This window comes from Zalophus californianus, chromosome 3 (genome assembly GCF_009762305.2).
Source record: "Zalophus californianus isolate mZalCal1 chromosome 3, mZalCal1.pri.v2, whole genome shotgun sequence".
NCBI lineage: Eukaryota > Metazoa > Chordata > Mammalia > Carnivora > Otariidae > Zalophus > Zalophus californianus.
In genome coordinates, this window is record NC_045597.1 from 141,093,162 (window position 1) to 141,109,792 (window position 16,631).

Consider the following 16,631-nt stretch of genomic DNA (forward strand, 5'->3'; position numbering starts at 1 on the left):
TCATTTTTCAGTAGTTTGAGAATAGAGAACAGTTTCTCTGCCACTATCAGGGGAATTCACTTGCCTGTGTCAGTGGTAAACCAGAGATGGGTTTCACCCTTAGGATCTCCTCTTGTTCTTTGTTTTAGGTGAAATCCCAGGACTGGTTTGATGCCTGGGTCTCCAAACTGCGCCATCATCGATTATATCGGCAGAATGAAATTGTCAGGTCACCGAGAGATGCTAGTTTTCACATATTTCCTTCAACCTCTACAGCTGAATCCTCACCAGCTGCTAACGTTTCTGTTGTGGATGGAAAGGTATGACTTTATTATATGAAAATCAGCCCAGAAATTGCTTGGGAAGGTAAGTAGGCACATAACTGTGTCTCGTTTGACAAACCAGAAAGAGAAGGTTTATTTTGTCAACTAATCCTCAAGACAGCAGTGACATTGGGCATCAGAGTTAATCACAAGTATAGATTAGGAAGAAATGTGGATCACCAAGAGAATTAACAGTTACTTTTCCTTTCTATGCATGGACTACATCCTAATTTTATATGACTTTGTAGGGATATTAGGAAGTAGAGTGAACATTTGGCTAAGCAGCACCTAGAAATTGGTATCTTCCTGAGTCATAATAAGAAGACCACAAAGTTTTAAAAATGAAACTTGCTCCTTGCCTTGAACTATAATATATACATGACCCCCAGATAGACCATTGAATTTCCCCATGAAGTTAAGGTAAATTGGCTAGAGAATGTGACCATAATATCCATAGTAGACCATTTGAATGACTAGGCACTGTGTTAAGCATTTGACATTCACTCATCTCTCATCTTTAATATAGCCCAAGCTCAGAGATAGTAAAGAAAAAAAAAAATGTTTTCAGAAGTGACATGGCCATTAAACAGCCAAGCCAGAATCTGAATCCTCATCTCTCTTGTTTCCAAAATCCATGCCCTTCCCATTATACCAGGTCCCAGATTAAGGGAGGCTGAAGTTGTTCTTTGGGCTGTATTAAGAGTTCATTTTTTTTATGTGGCTAAAAAGCTAGAGGTGTTGCCTGTTAAAAACCAAGGTGAAGACAAGAGGCAGGGGGACTTTTGTTTCTGCCTTTGATTCAGTAATTAAGTTTTCCAAACCATAGCCACATTGCGGTGCCCAGGGGTATTCCCCAAGCTCCCACTTGGCACCTGACACATTGAGAACACAGACATCTGTGAATAACTGGCTGCCATCAGGAGATGGGTTTAAGAACCTTTCGGTGAAGATTCTGCTTATCTGTTTTCTTACTTAGGGATATATATGATATATATATATCCAAGTTTCCTTAGCATAACAGTGAAAAACCTCATGGAATCTGCAAGATAAGTCAAACCAGATTAAATGAAATACTACTGTATTTACTGTTTAGTATTTCAATGGAAGTTACTTAAGTAATTTTTGTTAAATCCCATTAATTGTATTTCGCAAGGCTCTCAAACCTTATTTCATTCTGGTTATAGCCTTGCCAAGGATTGTTCAACCAACGTCATCCTCCTAGAACAGGGTATTGGTTTAGCCCTAATACTAACCAGTTCTGAAGTGAAAAAGAAGGAACCAGGAGGTCAGAGGGTAGAAGTAGGGCACTTACTGAGGGACCCAACACAAGATGACTAAGATCGTCCTCCGGTTTCTCGGGCCCTCTGTGTTCTCGCCACAGAATAGAATGAATCCCAGGATTCGTCCCAGCTAAACAAGAAGTATATCCCAGATGCCTATTTTAAAAATAGGAATGTTTCATCCTTTGGTTCTTCTGCTTCTGCCTGCATCTTGGGCATAGACTATTGATAAAAGATATATTATTTTCATCCTTTGTGTTATTTATTAAATAACTTGGGTGATAGCCAAAGAGAATGGAGAACTGAAACCAATTCCTCCCCACAGTTTGCCTTGGAATAAGAAAGCCCTTCAACTCTCGTTTTCGTAGAAGATCTGTTGCTGTAGTTATGAATGACACACCTCTAAGATCAAACTTGGTGAAAGATTTCCATTACATTTCGCAAAATGCAATAAAGAGTGAAGAGAGCTTTTTATCCCTTGCCTTGCATTCTAAGTATCAAATTATGAGACTCCTGAACGCTAATTGGTCTGTGGCCCTGCATGGGTAATAAATAAGTCTGGGTTTGCTAAATATGTGTATCATTCGCTTCGTGATGATTTAGAAGAGACACGATCAATTATAATTGAATATGAAAGTCAAATATGGAGTTTTAAAGTTGTTTCAGCTTTTTCAGAAGTAAGCTTCTGCTCTTTCAACTAAGTGTTCACTGAACTCACTGCATTATCTCCTTACCTCCTCCAACTTTATTTCACATAAATTCCCTTTACTGGAAAGTCTATCAGCTGTGGGAAATAATAATTTGCTGAGACTGCCTTTTTATATATTACAATTTTTAATATGCATTTAAAGCATTGCAAGGTTGCTTGATGGTGGGTAACGTATTTAGGAATCACATGTGGCTGATGAGGCCTTGAGCTGATGGTAAGGGAACAGAGAGCTTTTGGGAAGGAAAGGCCTTCAATCATGAGTTAAAAGTAGCACAAGGGGGGCGCCTGGGTGGCTCAGTCGGTTAAGCGGCTGCCTTCGGCTCAGGTCATGATCCTGGGGTCCTGGGATCAAGCCCCACGTCAGGCTCCCTGCTCAGCAGAGAGCCTGCTTCTCCCTCTCTGCCTGCCTCTCTGCTTACTTGCGCTCTCTATCTCTCTGTCAAATAAAATAAAATCTTTAAAAAAAAAAAAAAAAGTAGCACAAGGACCCTCTGTCGGATACAACCTGCTGAGCAACTTAAACCCCTTGAGCTGGCAGGCCCTTAAGAGTACGAGCTATCCCATATCTAGGTGTTGTCCCCTTCCTTGCATGGTGGAGATAGCCACTTAATGAGTGTTATTCTTTATGAACTTGGGCTTCGCTGAGCATGGACAAGTTTAGCCTGGAGGCTTCTTTCGTATTTCGAGTGTGCCCTTTCTTCCTCTCTTTTCTGATGTCATTTTTTAATAAAATGATTATTAAAATTAATTATTAAATTATTTTAATTATTAAAATTAAAGTTAATTAAAACTCACTTAGATATACTGTTTCTGCTCACCCGTACACTCCCCTTCGTTCATTGTAGGTGCCACCAAACAGCTTTCCATGGCAGTCCCCTTTGCCATGCAGCAACAGCCTCCCTGCGACCTGCACGACGGGCCAGAGCAAAGTGGCAGCCTGGTTACAGGACTCGGAAGAAATGGACAGGTGTGCCGAAGGTTGGTTCCCGCCCCCGCTGGTCTCCCAGGAGAAGCCGACGGCCGAAACAGGAAGGAGAGCAGTGAGCCGTGGCGCTGCACCTCGCCCCCTCCAGCCTCCTCGATTGCCTCCATCTTTCCTTCTTCTTCTTGTTCCACGCCAGACCCTGCCCCTTCCCCTGACCCCAGCTTCCTCCTACCTATGCCTTCTCCCGCACCTTCACCCCTGCCGCGGAATCTTCTACCCTTCCCCTGCCCTGCACCCCCTTCCGCCCTGCCGACTCACCTCACCCCCTGCTCCCTTCTTTCTTGATGAGCCCCCCACTCCCCAGGGCCTGCGGGCGGGGGATCTCAAGGCCGAGCGCAGCCCCCAGAGCGCCCCCACCCGGGCTCTCCGCTGTTGCCGGGTCCCTTCTCCAGCTGCCTCTTCTGCTGCTTCATCTCACCCTTGAATAAGTGTGTGTCTCCGACGGCCCGCAATAAGTCGCACAATCATGTGGCACCTGCTCTCCATAGTTCCGTTACTGGTGTTGCACTCTGTGTCCGTTGTTAAATATCCTGAACTTAGACACAATGTCCTCATCCTGCCGTTGCTGAGCCTCTTACTCTCTAGAAACTTTGCTCTTCCCTCGTGATTAGCTCGAGCATTTTGGTCCAAATGGCCACAGACCATGTCCATTCTAGGAGCTAGTTTTCCTTTGACCTTCAAAACTGATAAAACAAGGATAGCATAGCAAGTATTTAATAGTGCTACCTTGATTTAATTTTTTAAGTTATTTTGTGAAGATATTGGGCCTAACTTTTATTAAATTTTTTTTCCTTTATGAGATGATGGTGAGTATTTTCTTATGTCCTTAGTTTAAAAAATTGAAATTGAGGGGCGCCTGGGTGGCTCAGTTGGTCAAGCGTCTGCCTTCGGCTCAGGTCATGATCCCGGGGTCCTGGGATCGAGTCCCGCATCGGGCTCCCTGCTCCGCGGGGAGCCTGCTTCTCCCTCTGCCTCTGCCCCTCCTTGTATGCTTCTCTCTCTCTGAGAAATAAAATTTTAATAAATAAATAAAAGAAATTGGGCAATACATGTTGATCCCAACTACAAAAATATATATATATTTTTTTGCTCTGCAGGTGCGTGAACTCAAAGTTTAGCCCTTGCCACATCCCAAACTCAATCTTTGTGTGAAACTATGGTTTTAAGAGGGATGTTCTATGCATAAAGCTGCCATTCCATTAAAAGGATTTTACTTGAACATATTCACACAACATGCAGACATTCGAGGACGTGAACTTCGGGTTGGGGAAAGAAGCCGGGCCTCGCTTTCCTAAAATGCTGCAGTTTCACCCCAGCAGCGGTCCTCGACAGTTCAGCCTGTTCTCTGACTTCCGCCGCCGTCCACACACTTGGCGGCATGGAGCAGGTTTGGGACCACACACCGGGACAAAATCCATTCTTCTGACCAAAATGAAGAGGTGTTGGCACCCCTGGCTAGTGGGGGAGCGAGGGCGGCTTTTGTCCCCGTGTGCTTGAGACTATTCTGTGGCCCATCCCTTGTGCCTGCTGCCCTGTCCCAGGGGTGCTCCTTCTTCTCCCCGTCCTGACTGCTCTACCTGTGTCCTCCGTCCTGCCTTCTCGTCTCCGTCAGCATTTAGTGCAATAATTACCCCCTTCTCCCAGGGACAGCCTCTCTCATTCACTTCTGCCCCTAGACTCCAGCTTCTCTCCATAATTTGATGTTTGCCCATTCTGCTCTATGAAAAAGCCATTCCTGGTAGCAAGGCGCCATCCGATTTCCAGTCAGTCCTCAGACCTCATCCTCTGACCTGCCCTGGGGCCCCTTCTCGAATGAGACTTCTCCCTTAGGCCCCATGAAGTTTTCCTTCTTTCTCCAGCTGCTCCCGCCCTGTTTCATTGGATTCTCATCTGGTCGCCTTGGCTGTGGGGATGATCGAGCTTGAGTCTTCTGCCTTCAGCTTCCATAACAGTGACTGTAGTTGACTGCACGCTCGTTATGCGCCATTGAACCGAGCGCTTTACACGTATCGTTCTCTGTAGATCTTCACAGGAGCACCAGACAGGATTGTGAACTCTATTTTTAAAGACAGGCAGACCAATACTTAGGTCAAATAACTAGCTTATGTTACACAGCAAATACTTGGCAGGGCTGGAGGGTTAACCCAGGCCAACTAGATTCTAATGACTGTGCTCTGTGCTTCGGAGATGACAGGTGTGGTCGTAGTTTCAGCTCAGAAAATCTCTGTTTGACGATACAGCGGTGATGGAGATGGGGCGGGCGGGGGCAGCGGCAGCTAACAGGCATCGGGCACTCTGCGACAGGAACTCTTGTGGGTGTCTCACATGCAGCGACTCATGCAGTCCTCTCAAAGCCATTTTACAGGTGAGAAAACTTAGGTACAGGGAAATCAACTCGCTTCAACCCAAGTTCACCCAGCTAGCAGCAGTGGACCTGGGGCTCAAGCGTGGGCAGTCTGACTCCAGAGTATATGCCCCGTATTCCTCGCAGAAAGGCTGAAAGCTGTCTAAATCTCAGCTCCGCCTGCAGCCTGGGCAGCCTTCCCACTGCCTCTCCTCGCTGTTGGCCCTGTCGATCTGCTGGCGCGACCCCTCCTCGGCCTGCCTGAAACCAGCCCGTCTGCTCCCTGAAGTGGCCCCAGCTGCGGGGCTTCCCTGTTTTTGTCATTGCTGCTGTCCTGACCACCCCTGAGACCTCAGAGGATCTTTGACTCCCACGCTGTTGTTCATCTAGCCGTGACAGAGTTCTGTTATTTCTCCAAAAACACCCACCCCTTCTCCACACCCTCATCTGCCCTTCCTCTCAAGTGTCTGCCACCCGATCAGACCCAAGTTCAAGTGGGTCAGCAGCCTCCGGCTGGCATTCTCATCCTCAGTCTCTTGCTCTGCTGCTCCATCTCTCACAGGCTCATGCGGCATTGCTGTTCTTGACCGTGCGGGCAGCTCTGGGCCAGCAATTAGCAGGCCGCTGTGCTCGGCCACCAGATGTCAGCTTTACTCCTCCCCACTTTGCAGATGAGGAAAGCAAAATGCCTGCAGGGTAAGGAATGTGCCCAGGATTGCACAGCCGCCCTGGGGGAGATGTTTGACTAACCCCAAAGCCAGCTCTTTGTCCACTGATATTTCCTTAAGACTGATATTTCCTTAAGTAGCTTTTATGCAAAATTCCCTTCACGTGGTTCTCCATGGGCTCTATGACTTTAGCCCAAACTACTTAGCCTGGCACTTAACCGCTGCCTTTCAGCTTTCAGGCCCCACCTGCCCTTTCATCCTTGCTTTCTTTCCATTGGCCCCACTGAACGTATTTGCTGTTTCCTGAACATCCTTGCATATCCCCTTGTCCGTGCTTTGGCACAGGTGGTTCTTTCCCTCTCTGCCCTTCTCCACCTTTCTCTCTCTCTCTCTCTCTCTCTCTCTCTTTTTTTTTGCATGACAAAGTCTTTACTTTCAAATGATTATCAGTACACCAAGTAAGAACATGTATACAAGTTCTTGAATTCTGTCATCTAATAATTTTGGTTAAGAGAAACTAAGAGCAGCCCGAACAATATATACTGGTATTCGCTGTTCCACCCTCAGCCGAAAGGACGACTTAAGGCCGGCTGCTGCTTCACACAAGTTACAGTAACTATTTACTACTTTTTCATAGAAAAAGCCCCTGACCTTCAAGAAAGCTTTAGGGAAAAAGAATATTTAATCCCTTTCTTTCTTTAAACAGTTGTTTTTTTTTTTTACTACATCTAAGAAAGAAAAAGTACTGATACATATGTTGCTTGAGCTAAAAGGCATAGGAAAACAGACAACGTATGCACATTAAATTTCTAAGAAACATGAGGTAAAAGGAGAAAATCTTTGGATAAGCTCTACGTTTGTACAAAGAAGCTAGATTTGCTATTCTCCAAGAAGTGAAGGGACCTACTACATGATATACAGAAATAATTTAATGCCTTTTCACAAGAATGTAACTACTCAAGCTTTGCTGAAGCTTCGTATTCCATGAAGGCATCTAACATGCCAGTCTGCATGCAGAGCTGCTCCTTTCTCCCCTATCCATTTATGCGGTAGTTTTCATGGATTTCTGGCCGGATGTCACAGACAAAGGCCAGCAGGTTATCCAGGACTTCATCCCTGTTCTGCTGGAAGTAGGCCTGGAGGATGGTCATCTTCTCCTGGGTCTCCTTCTCCACTTCGGTGCTGCAGCTGCCATGGGATCCCAGAGCCGCAGCTTCCTTGGCCTTGAACTCCTTCTCTCTTTGCAGGCGGTATTGTTCAATTTCAGCCTGAGCTGCTGCTTTGGCCTGCTTCAGCTTCCAGTTCTTTTGCTTGCAGGCCTCCAACACTTTCTCAGCGGTCCGCTTTTCGGCCTGCAGCAGCTGCTAGATGCCCTGCGACTGGCTGGCCATGGCGGCGGTGACTCTGAGGCCGAGGGATGTGGCCTAAATCGGTTCGAGTGGGTCCCTCGGTCCACCTTTCTCTTCTGCTGAATCCTTTCCATCAATCCTCCAGACCCCGAAAAGATTTCACTCTCTCCTTTGAGTGTGCTCTGATGACTTCAAACCGTGATAACTCTATTTTCCAGACTCCCATGACCCTTTTCTTTGATCTTTCCTGATCATTGCATAGAGAGTCCCCACTATTAAGGTTTGTATTTCAGAAGTTCATCATGTAGCATCTTCTTGAACTCATAGCATATCTGATTTATAGTCTTAATACACAAGGTGGCGAACCATTCATAGATCTGAACTTACACCAATCCAGATCTTCTCAAGTATGTAAGGGAATTGCTTGGCTCCTATGGAGACAAAATGTTAAATTAGTATTGTGTATGCCACTTTGAAGACGGATATGTGATTGTTTAACATACAAAATGTTTGCATTTTTTTACCAGGTTGTAAATTCCATGAATCTTACTTGGTTGTGATAATCCCTGTACTTAGAACTATGCTGGGTACACAGCATCTTCCATCAATGGTACCTAAATGAAATAATAAATGGATAACTTTAGATATACCTTAATTTATTTAACCATTCCACAGTTGGACAACTCATTTCTTTCTGGAACAAGATAGGGCATGGTGGGAAAAAAAGTAAATTGTTAGATTTGTTTTTAACTGTTCACCATTCTGAACTATCTCAGCAGTTTTTTCTTGGCATAGTTTTTCCTTTTTCCCCATCTCTAAAACTAGATTTCATCTTAATTTAAAGAAATTCTAGAGATTTCTTTTTTTTAAAGATATTTTTGTTGCCTTTGGCAAATCTTTATAATCCTTATGTACATCTAGACACTTAGGCAGGCAGTGAAGTCCTGCCAAGGATTTCATCTCTTCCACATTTCAAGCAATAGAAGTGGTGGGGACAGGTGTGGCTTGCTCCAAGGGAAGGCCCTAGCAGCGTGATTCCACAGGGGTACGACCCATACTCACAGAATTTCCTCATCTACCATCTCAGTTGCTACTCTAAGCTGGGAAGGGAAGAGAGGCATATCCTACTGTCACCAGGAAATGTAAAGTCAGTCCTTGTCTCCTCACTCTTAACTTCAGGTGTTTTGCTCTTGAACATGTTCATTTACAATGTTCTCTTTCCATTCTGTTAGGAAAAGGGTGGATATTATTGTGGTGGTTTGAAGCCTCGTTTCCAGATTTCTGTGCTACCTGCGTACACCATTTGTGTACATTAGTCACACTTATTAGGAAGCATGACTGTAATAGTCACTAGATAGAAGGCTTGATGCATGAGTAATGTGAAATAATGTCCCTATTAGCATGGTACTTATGATACAGTTTTGTTCTTTAAAATCCAAATTAAGGGGCATCTGCAAGGCTCTTGGGCTAAGTGGCTGACTCTTGATTTTGGCTCAGGTCATGATCTCAGAGGTTAGGTGTGGAGCCTGCTTAAGATTCTCTTTGCCCCTTTCCCTCTGCACCTCCCCCTCCCCCAATCATGCACTGCCTGCTGTCTCTCTCTAAAATAATAATAATAATATGCCAATTAAAAGGTGGGCCCTTTCTAGCCCGTGTCCCTCCTCCTCTTCCCTCGAACCCTCCTTCCTTCTTTGTACCACTTCCTTCCCTTTCATCCTCTGTATTTTCTACCCTCCTGAGCCACTTGACTTTGTTTTCTTAGGGAAGAGGGTGGGGGCACAAGGGCATGGCCTCCCCTGAAGGTGGAGGGGGTGGTGGCAGGTGCTGTCTTCGTCAGTACTCTCCTCCCACCTCCACTGGGTTCCCTCTCTGAAGGAATGGCCACTGACGGCCAACAGTTCTCGGAAGAACAGCAGTAGAGCTTGAACAGCCCACCCGGACTCCATCCTGAGGCAGATGCTGTAGAGAAGAGGGGGGATCTGGATATGGCCTGGCCCGAAAATTGCTGCTACCCTGTTCTCCATAGAGTATGCACTGATTGGGAGTCCTGGAACGACCCTTGTAGCAGTTACTCCTCTGTTTTTATATCCAACGAAAAAGTCAAAAACTCAAAAATCCCCCAGATGCAACTACCTATGTTATTTGTCCCAGCTTATCTTTAGCCATATTTAAAGACTGATTGATTTGAGAGAGAGAGAGAGCATGAGCAGGGGGAGGGGCAGAAGGAGAGGGAGAGAGAGAAAATCCAAAAGCAGACTCCCCACTGAGCACGGAGCCTGACGTGGGGCTCCATCCCAGGTCCCTGAGATCATGACCTGAGCCAAACCAAGAGTCAGCCCCACTTAACCAACTGAGCCACCCAGGAGCCCCTAGCCATATTTAACAACCATATTTTGCTGCCTATACTGTATCTGTAAAAATTCAGATCCTTGAGATTTAATGAGAAACAGAAATAATATAAATGAAATTTTCACCAACTCACCACATATTATAACCACCTTATTACATAACAGATTTATAGACGTGCCCTATTTCAGTCTCTTTACAAACAATACACATGCAAAAGTAATCACATGACTACTGGCATGTTCTAAATATTTGATAGTTGTGTGAGTGATACTACTTAACTCAATATTCTTGACTATATTTAATTTTCATTTACTAAGAGTCAATTTTTAAGAGTGCTATTTTGTTATACAAATCTTTAAAAATTCTCTTTTGTTCAAATACAGCTAAAAATTAAATTAAAAGCCATTTCTTCATGAAACAATTCAAACAGGATGTGTTTCATGCCCAGGTGACTCTGATCCTGCTGGGCCAGGGAACGTACTCTGAGAATCTTTGGTTGTGTTTAGTAGAACATCCCTCATAGATTTTTTTTAAAGATTTTATTTATTTGAGAGAGAGAGAGAGAGTGCGCACGCAGGCCTGCACAAGTTGGGGGAAGGGGCAGAGGGAGGGGGAGAAGCAGTTTCCCCACTGAGCAGGAAGCCTGACTCAAGGGCTCTCTCCCAGGACCCTGGGATCATGACCTGAGCTGAAGGCAGACGCTTAATGACTGAGCCACCCAGGCACCCCATCCCTCATAAATTTTAAAGAAATCATTCATTGCAACATTGTTAGTGATTGAAATCATAGATAAATATGTCTATCTGACTTTGCATTCCATCTTATTTTTCTGAACTTGACTTTGACTCCATCCAAATTCTAAGTAGCCTCCTTGTAAACTATTTTAGGAGTAGGTGGGTAGGTTCCTAAGAATAAAACCATAAAACTACTGAAGTTCCCTTGAGTGTGGTTTCTATGTGCCAAGGGCCACCTGAACAGGAAAGTGAGAACGCACAAATGTCACTGAGATTGTAATAGCTAGCTGTTAATTTGTAAGTAGGCTTTCAACTCATTAAATAATGCTTTTAAGGTTCTAAACCAGAAAAGGGTCTGTTTTGTTTCATTTGCCAGTACCACCATTATATAAACATGGATATATATACCTAATCATACTTGCCATAATTGGGATTGACTGTCTTTTATTACTATCACTGCCTGTCCCTGCCCAGTTCTAACCTATTTTTCTTTCTGATTTTTCTTAGACCTTGCACACTGCCAGTCAAACCTTGTGGAACTTAGCAAACTCCTGCAAAATTTGGAAATACTTCAGAGAACTCAGTCAGCACCTAACTTTACTGACATGCAGGTAAACGTTACCGAGAGGCCATTAAGACATTAATGCAGAATTTTTACTGGATTGTTTTATAAATATATAAGGTAACATTTAAGGGGAAATAACTACAACACAGATTAGTTTATATTCTGGAGTTATTTTTAATATTTTTGAATTCTTGGTGTCGTGTTAAGATGTCTATTTTGAAATATTTTACATTTAAGTGTAAACTAATAGAAATAAATAACTGAATTGCTCTTCCTTGTTTGTATTGCATTAGAAATGATAGCTCTGAAGATATAACTTAGATATATAGATAGATAGATACTTTGAAGATATAACTTAGATACTCTCAGAATTACTGCCATCTTTTTTTTTAAAGATTTGTTTGAGCGCGTGCACACGTGCGAGTGGGGGGAGGGGCAGAGGTAGAAGGAAAGAGAGAATCCCAACCTGAGCATGGAGCATGGAGCCTGTCCCTGGGGCTGGATCTCACGACCCTGAGATCACGACCTGAGCTGAAATCAAGAGTCAGCCGCTCAACCCACCGAGCCACCTGGGAGCCCCACTGCCATCTTTTTATGTAGGAAAAAAGAATGCTAAAAATCTCTAATCCTGTTTTCCTTTTGTATAGCAGACAAATATATTTTATGATTAAGTTCTTATTTCTGCTTTTACTGCCCACTCTTCATCAGATAGGACTTTCTCTCCTGGCTGGTGTGCTTTAGGTGGCTAACAACTATTCTTTACTAACTTGCTGTGCTCTTTGTCTATATCCGGAACATGTGTGTGAACTTAATGATACTTTGTTGCTTTTAACTATTTGTGTAATGTAGGCTAACTGTGTAGATATTTCAAAGAAAGACAAGCGGGTCACAAGAAGATGGAGAACAAAAAGTGTCAGCAAAGATACAAAAATACAACTGCAGGTACAGACTTTACTTTTCCTTCATTCATATTTTTATATACTTTTAAGATATTAGTCTTTATATATCAGTTGGTGGAGGTTAAGACGTCTAAAGCAGCTGACCTGCTTTAAAGCCTGTGTTTTACAGACTGAGTTGTACCATCTAAATTCTGGGGAAATCTATTCTTCTTCCTCTGGAATAAGTAAAAATAATTTAAAAGAAAGGTTAAAATTATTTAATATGACTACAAAGTAGCATTTTCATTCTCACCACCTTTGAACTGTTAAAATATAATTTAACAAAAAATTAGCTTAAAAATCAGGCTAAAAATCCAGTGTGTTGTAATGAGCACTCATTTATACGTACTAGATCTTAAAAGAGGCTTTTCTGTAGTAGCTTTGTTCAAAATTTTATATATCAATAAAAAGGCATGAGGGCTGCAAAAGATTCGAAGTCGGCAAACTCAGGTTCTAGGCTAATCAACTATGATTTCCTGGCAGTATAATCTTGTGCATTTCTGCTAAATTTTCTAGGCTTCCATTTGCTCCTGGGTAAAGTCATGGAATTAATTTAATGATCTCTGAATTCTCTTTCAATTGTAAAATTCTATGATTCTTCAAAAATAGATATAATTTGGCCATCAAGGATCACTTTTAAAATCTGAATTATGAAAGTCTTAATGACTCATGATAAATTTACTTGAAATTTATTTTAAATAAGTTATTTGAAATGAGTAGTTTTAAATTTTTAGAGTAAGCATCTTATATTGTTAGCGCATTGCAATGATATGAAATATGGTAAGTGCCTGAAACCTCTTATGTCATAAATCATATTACTTTCAGATCTTTAAACAAGAATGTTTACTATTCTGATCCTAGCTATATATTATTAAAAAGAAAAACTCTTGCCCTGCACAATCAAAATCAGACTTAGAATTTTGCTTTTCTTTTTAGTACACTATAAATCAATTTATATTCTAATACAAAGGTAAAAGTAACTATTTTCCAGAATTCTTCAGTGTTCTCTGAAGAAATAATAACTCCTCCATTCTGATTGTATTGATATTCTTTGTGTTGTAATTCTGAATGTGTAAATAGCAAACTCTTTGCTGCTTTGCTTTGCTTGCTAACCTCATATATTTGAAAATAAATTTCATAAGCACTAAAGATTCATGTTTTTCTGTTAGGATGTCTACATTCTATGAACACAATTTATAGTGTTCCTTCAATAGCTATGTTTTTGTGTCTTCTCTTTTATTCAGAACATTAATACTATAGAGACAAATGTGCCAAATGGCTTCACAAAAAATTTACCTAAAAGTGCTTTGGGCCGTTTCATTTGTTTTGGGCATGTGATTGTCTAGTTTTGTGGGGCTTTCAAAAACATGATATCTATGGTTATCATAGCCAAGAAAAAAAACATTATAAAAATAATTGAAGGCAGCCAATGTCATAAGAACATACACATTTGTGGACCTATGATATTCTTTCAATCTCGTTTTTCTAAGGTATGACCCTGAACAGATTGCCATTCACAGCTGTTGTCTCAAACAGGTTGGTTTTTCCTCAGGAAATGTGAAGCACAGTACGCCTGGCCGGCCTGCTGGGGCTATAAGGCCCACCGTGGCCCTCATATCGCTCCGTTTTTTTCCAGAGGAAACAGAATGCAGCTAGAATGGCCTTTCTAGTCACAGGCTTTGCTTTTCTATATGAGGTTTATGAAGATTTTTTTGAGTCATCAGAAGAAATTGTTCAAAAAACAGGAAAATATTTTTCATTCATACTTCTGCCACATATTTGGGTAGTTTGTTTTAAAATTTTTATTGATGCTGTTTTTCTTTTTCTTTCTTTCTTTCTTTTTTGCCAAAGAGTAACAATATGACCCTTGTGATTCTAGTTTAATTATTTTTGAGGGAAATTGAAATCACCTCTTCCCCACACTCAAAGAAAACTTTAAACTTTTGCAAGAGAGATTTAGTTCTACCTCCAAGTGAAAATCAATAGACTTGGGGGTGGCGGTGAACTATTTATTACTCCCAGAGAAACCCTGCTTCCACTTAGACTGGTAAAACAAAAGGTATTGTAGGGTGAATCCTGCAGAATTTGGTACTATCCCTGCACCTTTCCTGCTCACCCAAACCAACAGACCTTCTCAGAGCCCTTAAGATGCTCATTCTTATCTGTTGTTGGTAACTTGGAGTTTCACCAGTCATTTGTGGAGGCACCCAGACTGTCCTGTCGTGGTCTTGGTGGTTCGTGTTGCTATTCTTAATGATACTGTTTCACTGAACTGTGCATCCGGCATTCTGCAGTAGTTGTTAGTTTGAAATAATTATAAAATGGGTCCTTTAAAAAATGGACCTCAGGAGAATAGAAATGAAGATCATGTTATTTTATATGTTTGGTATCTTATTCTTAACATAGGTTAGATTGTGCTATTGATTTGAATATGAAGGTTACATTTTAGAGCCACATGGCCATATTCCTACTAGAAACCGTTGAGAAACTAGCCTCAGAAATCCTTCGTGTAATTCATTGCAGGCATTTGTCCTAGAAAGCTCTCTGGAGAGTACCTTTTAGAAAAAAAGGACTTTCTCCCAAACTTCAGATTTCTGGTTCTAGTAACAATCTCATTATCATCATTACACAGTAACTGTTGGACCGTGTTTCCAGTGAGGTAGAGGAGGGCAAGAAGGGAATGATTGTGGAAAGGGTTGCTATGAATGAGACAGCTACTAGGTTTCCTACAAGACTAATAGCACAAATTAATACTAGGTCCCTGGTTGTTGGAGAGAATGAGCAATAGCAGGAAGCAGGGAATAGCAGATACATGGTCAGATATCATTCATGTGTAGCTGTCCTAGATCTCACAGATGCTCAAATTATACTGAAGGGCAAAAATAAGTTCTTTCTCCTTTTACTTACTACATTAAGCATGAAGGGATTTTGTATAGAAAACTTTTTGTAGAAAACACATTGTATATATGTGTGTGTGTACAATAAACATGTAATGCATGCAGAAGATTTATGAACATGGAAGAAAAATGTGAATGTAATGGGGAAACTTTGAAGAGAATTGGAGTTATAAGAATTTAAAATATTTTTCTGTTGTTCCAAAAAGACTAAAGCAGTCATGCTGCTTTTGCTTAATCTCCACTGTTAGGTGACCCTAAGTACATCTCAGTTCATTGGAATTGAACTTACTGTTCACAACCATGAAGAGCGAGGGTCTGTCACATGGACAGATGTAAACTCGAGTAGTTAGAAGGAAATATCATTCTCCCATGATCCCGTCCACCAAAAAGAGACAAAAAAGAAAGCTCTCGGCTTCTCTGCTGGTTTGTGCGTAGGTGCACATCATTATATGAAGCCTCTGCCTTCAGGGTTCCCTAGCTGATTTTGCAGGCATTGTCCCAACACACTGAGGACATTGAATGCTTTTTCCCCTATGCTATGCGGACTGGCTTCCTCCTTGGAAAATTGTCCAACCTGAAAATCCCAACACCATTCCTAATGTTGAATCCCAGAGAGCTTTCTAGTAGGCAAATAAATGGGACGTTGAAGATTCCTGGTACCCTTCTCCCTGTACTTTTCCTCCCAGCAAGAAAGAAAAAAATTCTGCCTGGCTAACGGGGGACTCCCATTACAACTTGTTTGTTTTAGCCTTTGCTCATTATTTAATCGTTTTTCCCCGAACGTACTTTTATCTTTGCTTCCATTGATTGAATGCCTTTGATTTCATATAACATGAAGAAAACGATATGCAGCTTTATTTTACTTTAAGATCACAAGCTATTATTCATCAGTTCATGACTTCCCATCTCCTTTTGGGGTGGGGTCATATTCAGCAACTAGACGTAAGTGTCCGAGGGTTCTGCAGTGAGGACAGTGAGTTTTTCTCCCAGCGTGAATGCCCCTTCAAGCACTTTTCAATGCTGTGATTTAGGGAAAAGTCAACTCCACTTAAAAACTCTCCCTTTCCCTTGTCTGATTATCTTCCGTCCTCCCGCATCCTGTTCCCCCTCCCCGGCCCCTGCTCCTGTCCTCCCTCCTCTTCTCTCATTCACTGTCAGGAAGGGCCATCTGCGAAGGGCCAGTTCAGCACCACTCGGCGCCGGCAGAGGCTAGCGGCAGCAGTGGCTACAACAGTGAGTGGATTTCAATCTCAAGTGCACATTTAATAAGAATGAGCAACTGGGTCCAAGTGGCGCCTCCCCTGTTCCCGTGGTGCCGTTTGTGTGTGGTGGTGTTGACCGTAGCCCCCTCCCTTTCTGGCATAGCTTTCACATGTTCTCTGGCTGCCTCTCTGCATGGCAGGTGTCGCACACGGCTATTCGTGTTTGCAACAGAAGATGACCCCCTAACCCAGTTCTTCTTCTGTCGGTGTAAGAAATAATGTAAATGCAAGGTGGCAAAACTGAGTACG

General features: G+C 42.4%; 1 protein-coding gene, 1 long non-coding RNA gene and 1 pseudogene across 13 annotated transcripts in view; 1 reads left to right on the plus strand and 2 right to left on the minus strand.

Moving 5' to 3' along the window:
* The window catches only part of OSBPL6 (oxysterol binding protein like 6), a 207,472-nt gene that overhangs the window by 147,849 nt on the left and 42,992 nt on the right, over nucleotides 1-16,631 (plus strand). For 5 of the 12 annotated variants that reach the window (XM_027587966.2, XM_027587969.2, XM_027587972.2 and 2 more), the window contains 5 exons: nucleotides 129-299; nucleotides 3,137-3,269; nucleotides 11,228-11,331; nucleotides 12,135-12,227; nucleotides 16,279-16,353. In XM_027587966.2, the coding sequence (XP_027443767.1) occupies nucleotides 129-299; nucleotides 3,137-3,269; nucleotides 11,228-11,331; nucleotides 12,135-12,227; nucleotides 16,279-16,353 (576 nt within the window). The remainder of the gene's footprint in view (nucleotides 1-128; nucleotides 300-3,136; nucleotides 3,270-11,227; nucleotides 11,332-12,134; nucleotides 12,228-16,278; nucleotides 16,354-16,631) is intronic. The other 7 variants (XM_027587973.2, XM_027587975.2, XM_027587977.2 and 4 more) reach the window with 3 other exon arrangements.
* LOC113919192 lies at nucleotides 64-3,242 on the minus strand. Its single transcript, XR_003518881.1, has 2 exons — nucleotides 3,087-3,242; nucleotides 64-282 (listed from the first exon to the last, which is right to left on the minus strand). It is a non-coding gene; the product is annotated as an uncharacterized LOC113919192 (long non-coding RNA).
* Nucleotides 4,296-7,694, minus strand: LOC113919190 (annotated as a pseudogene).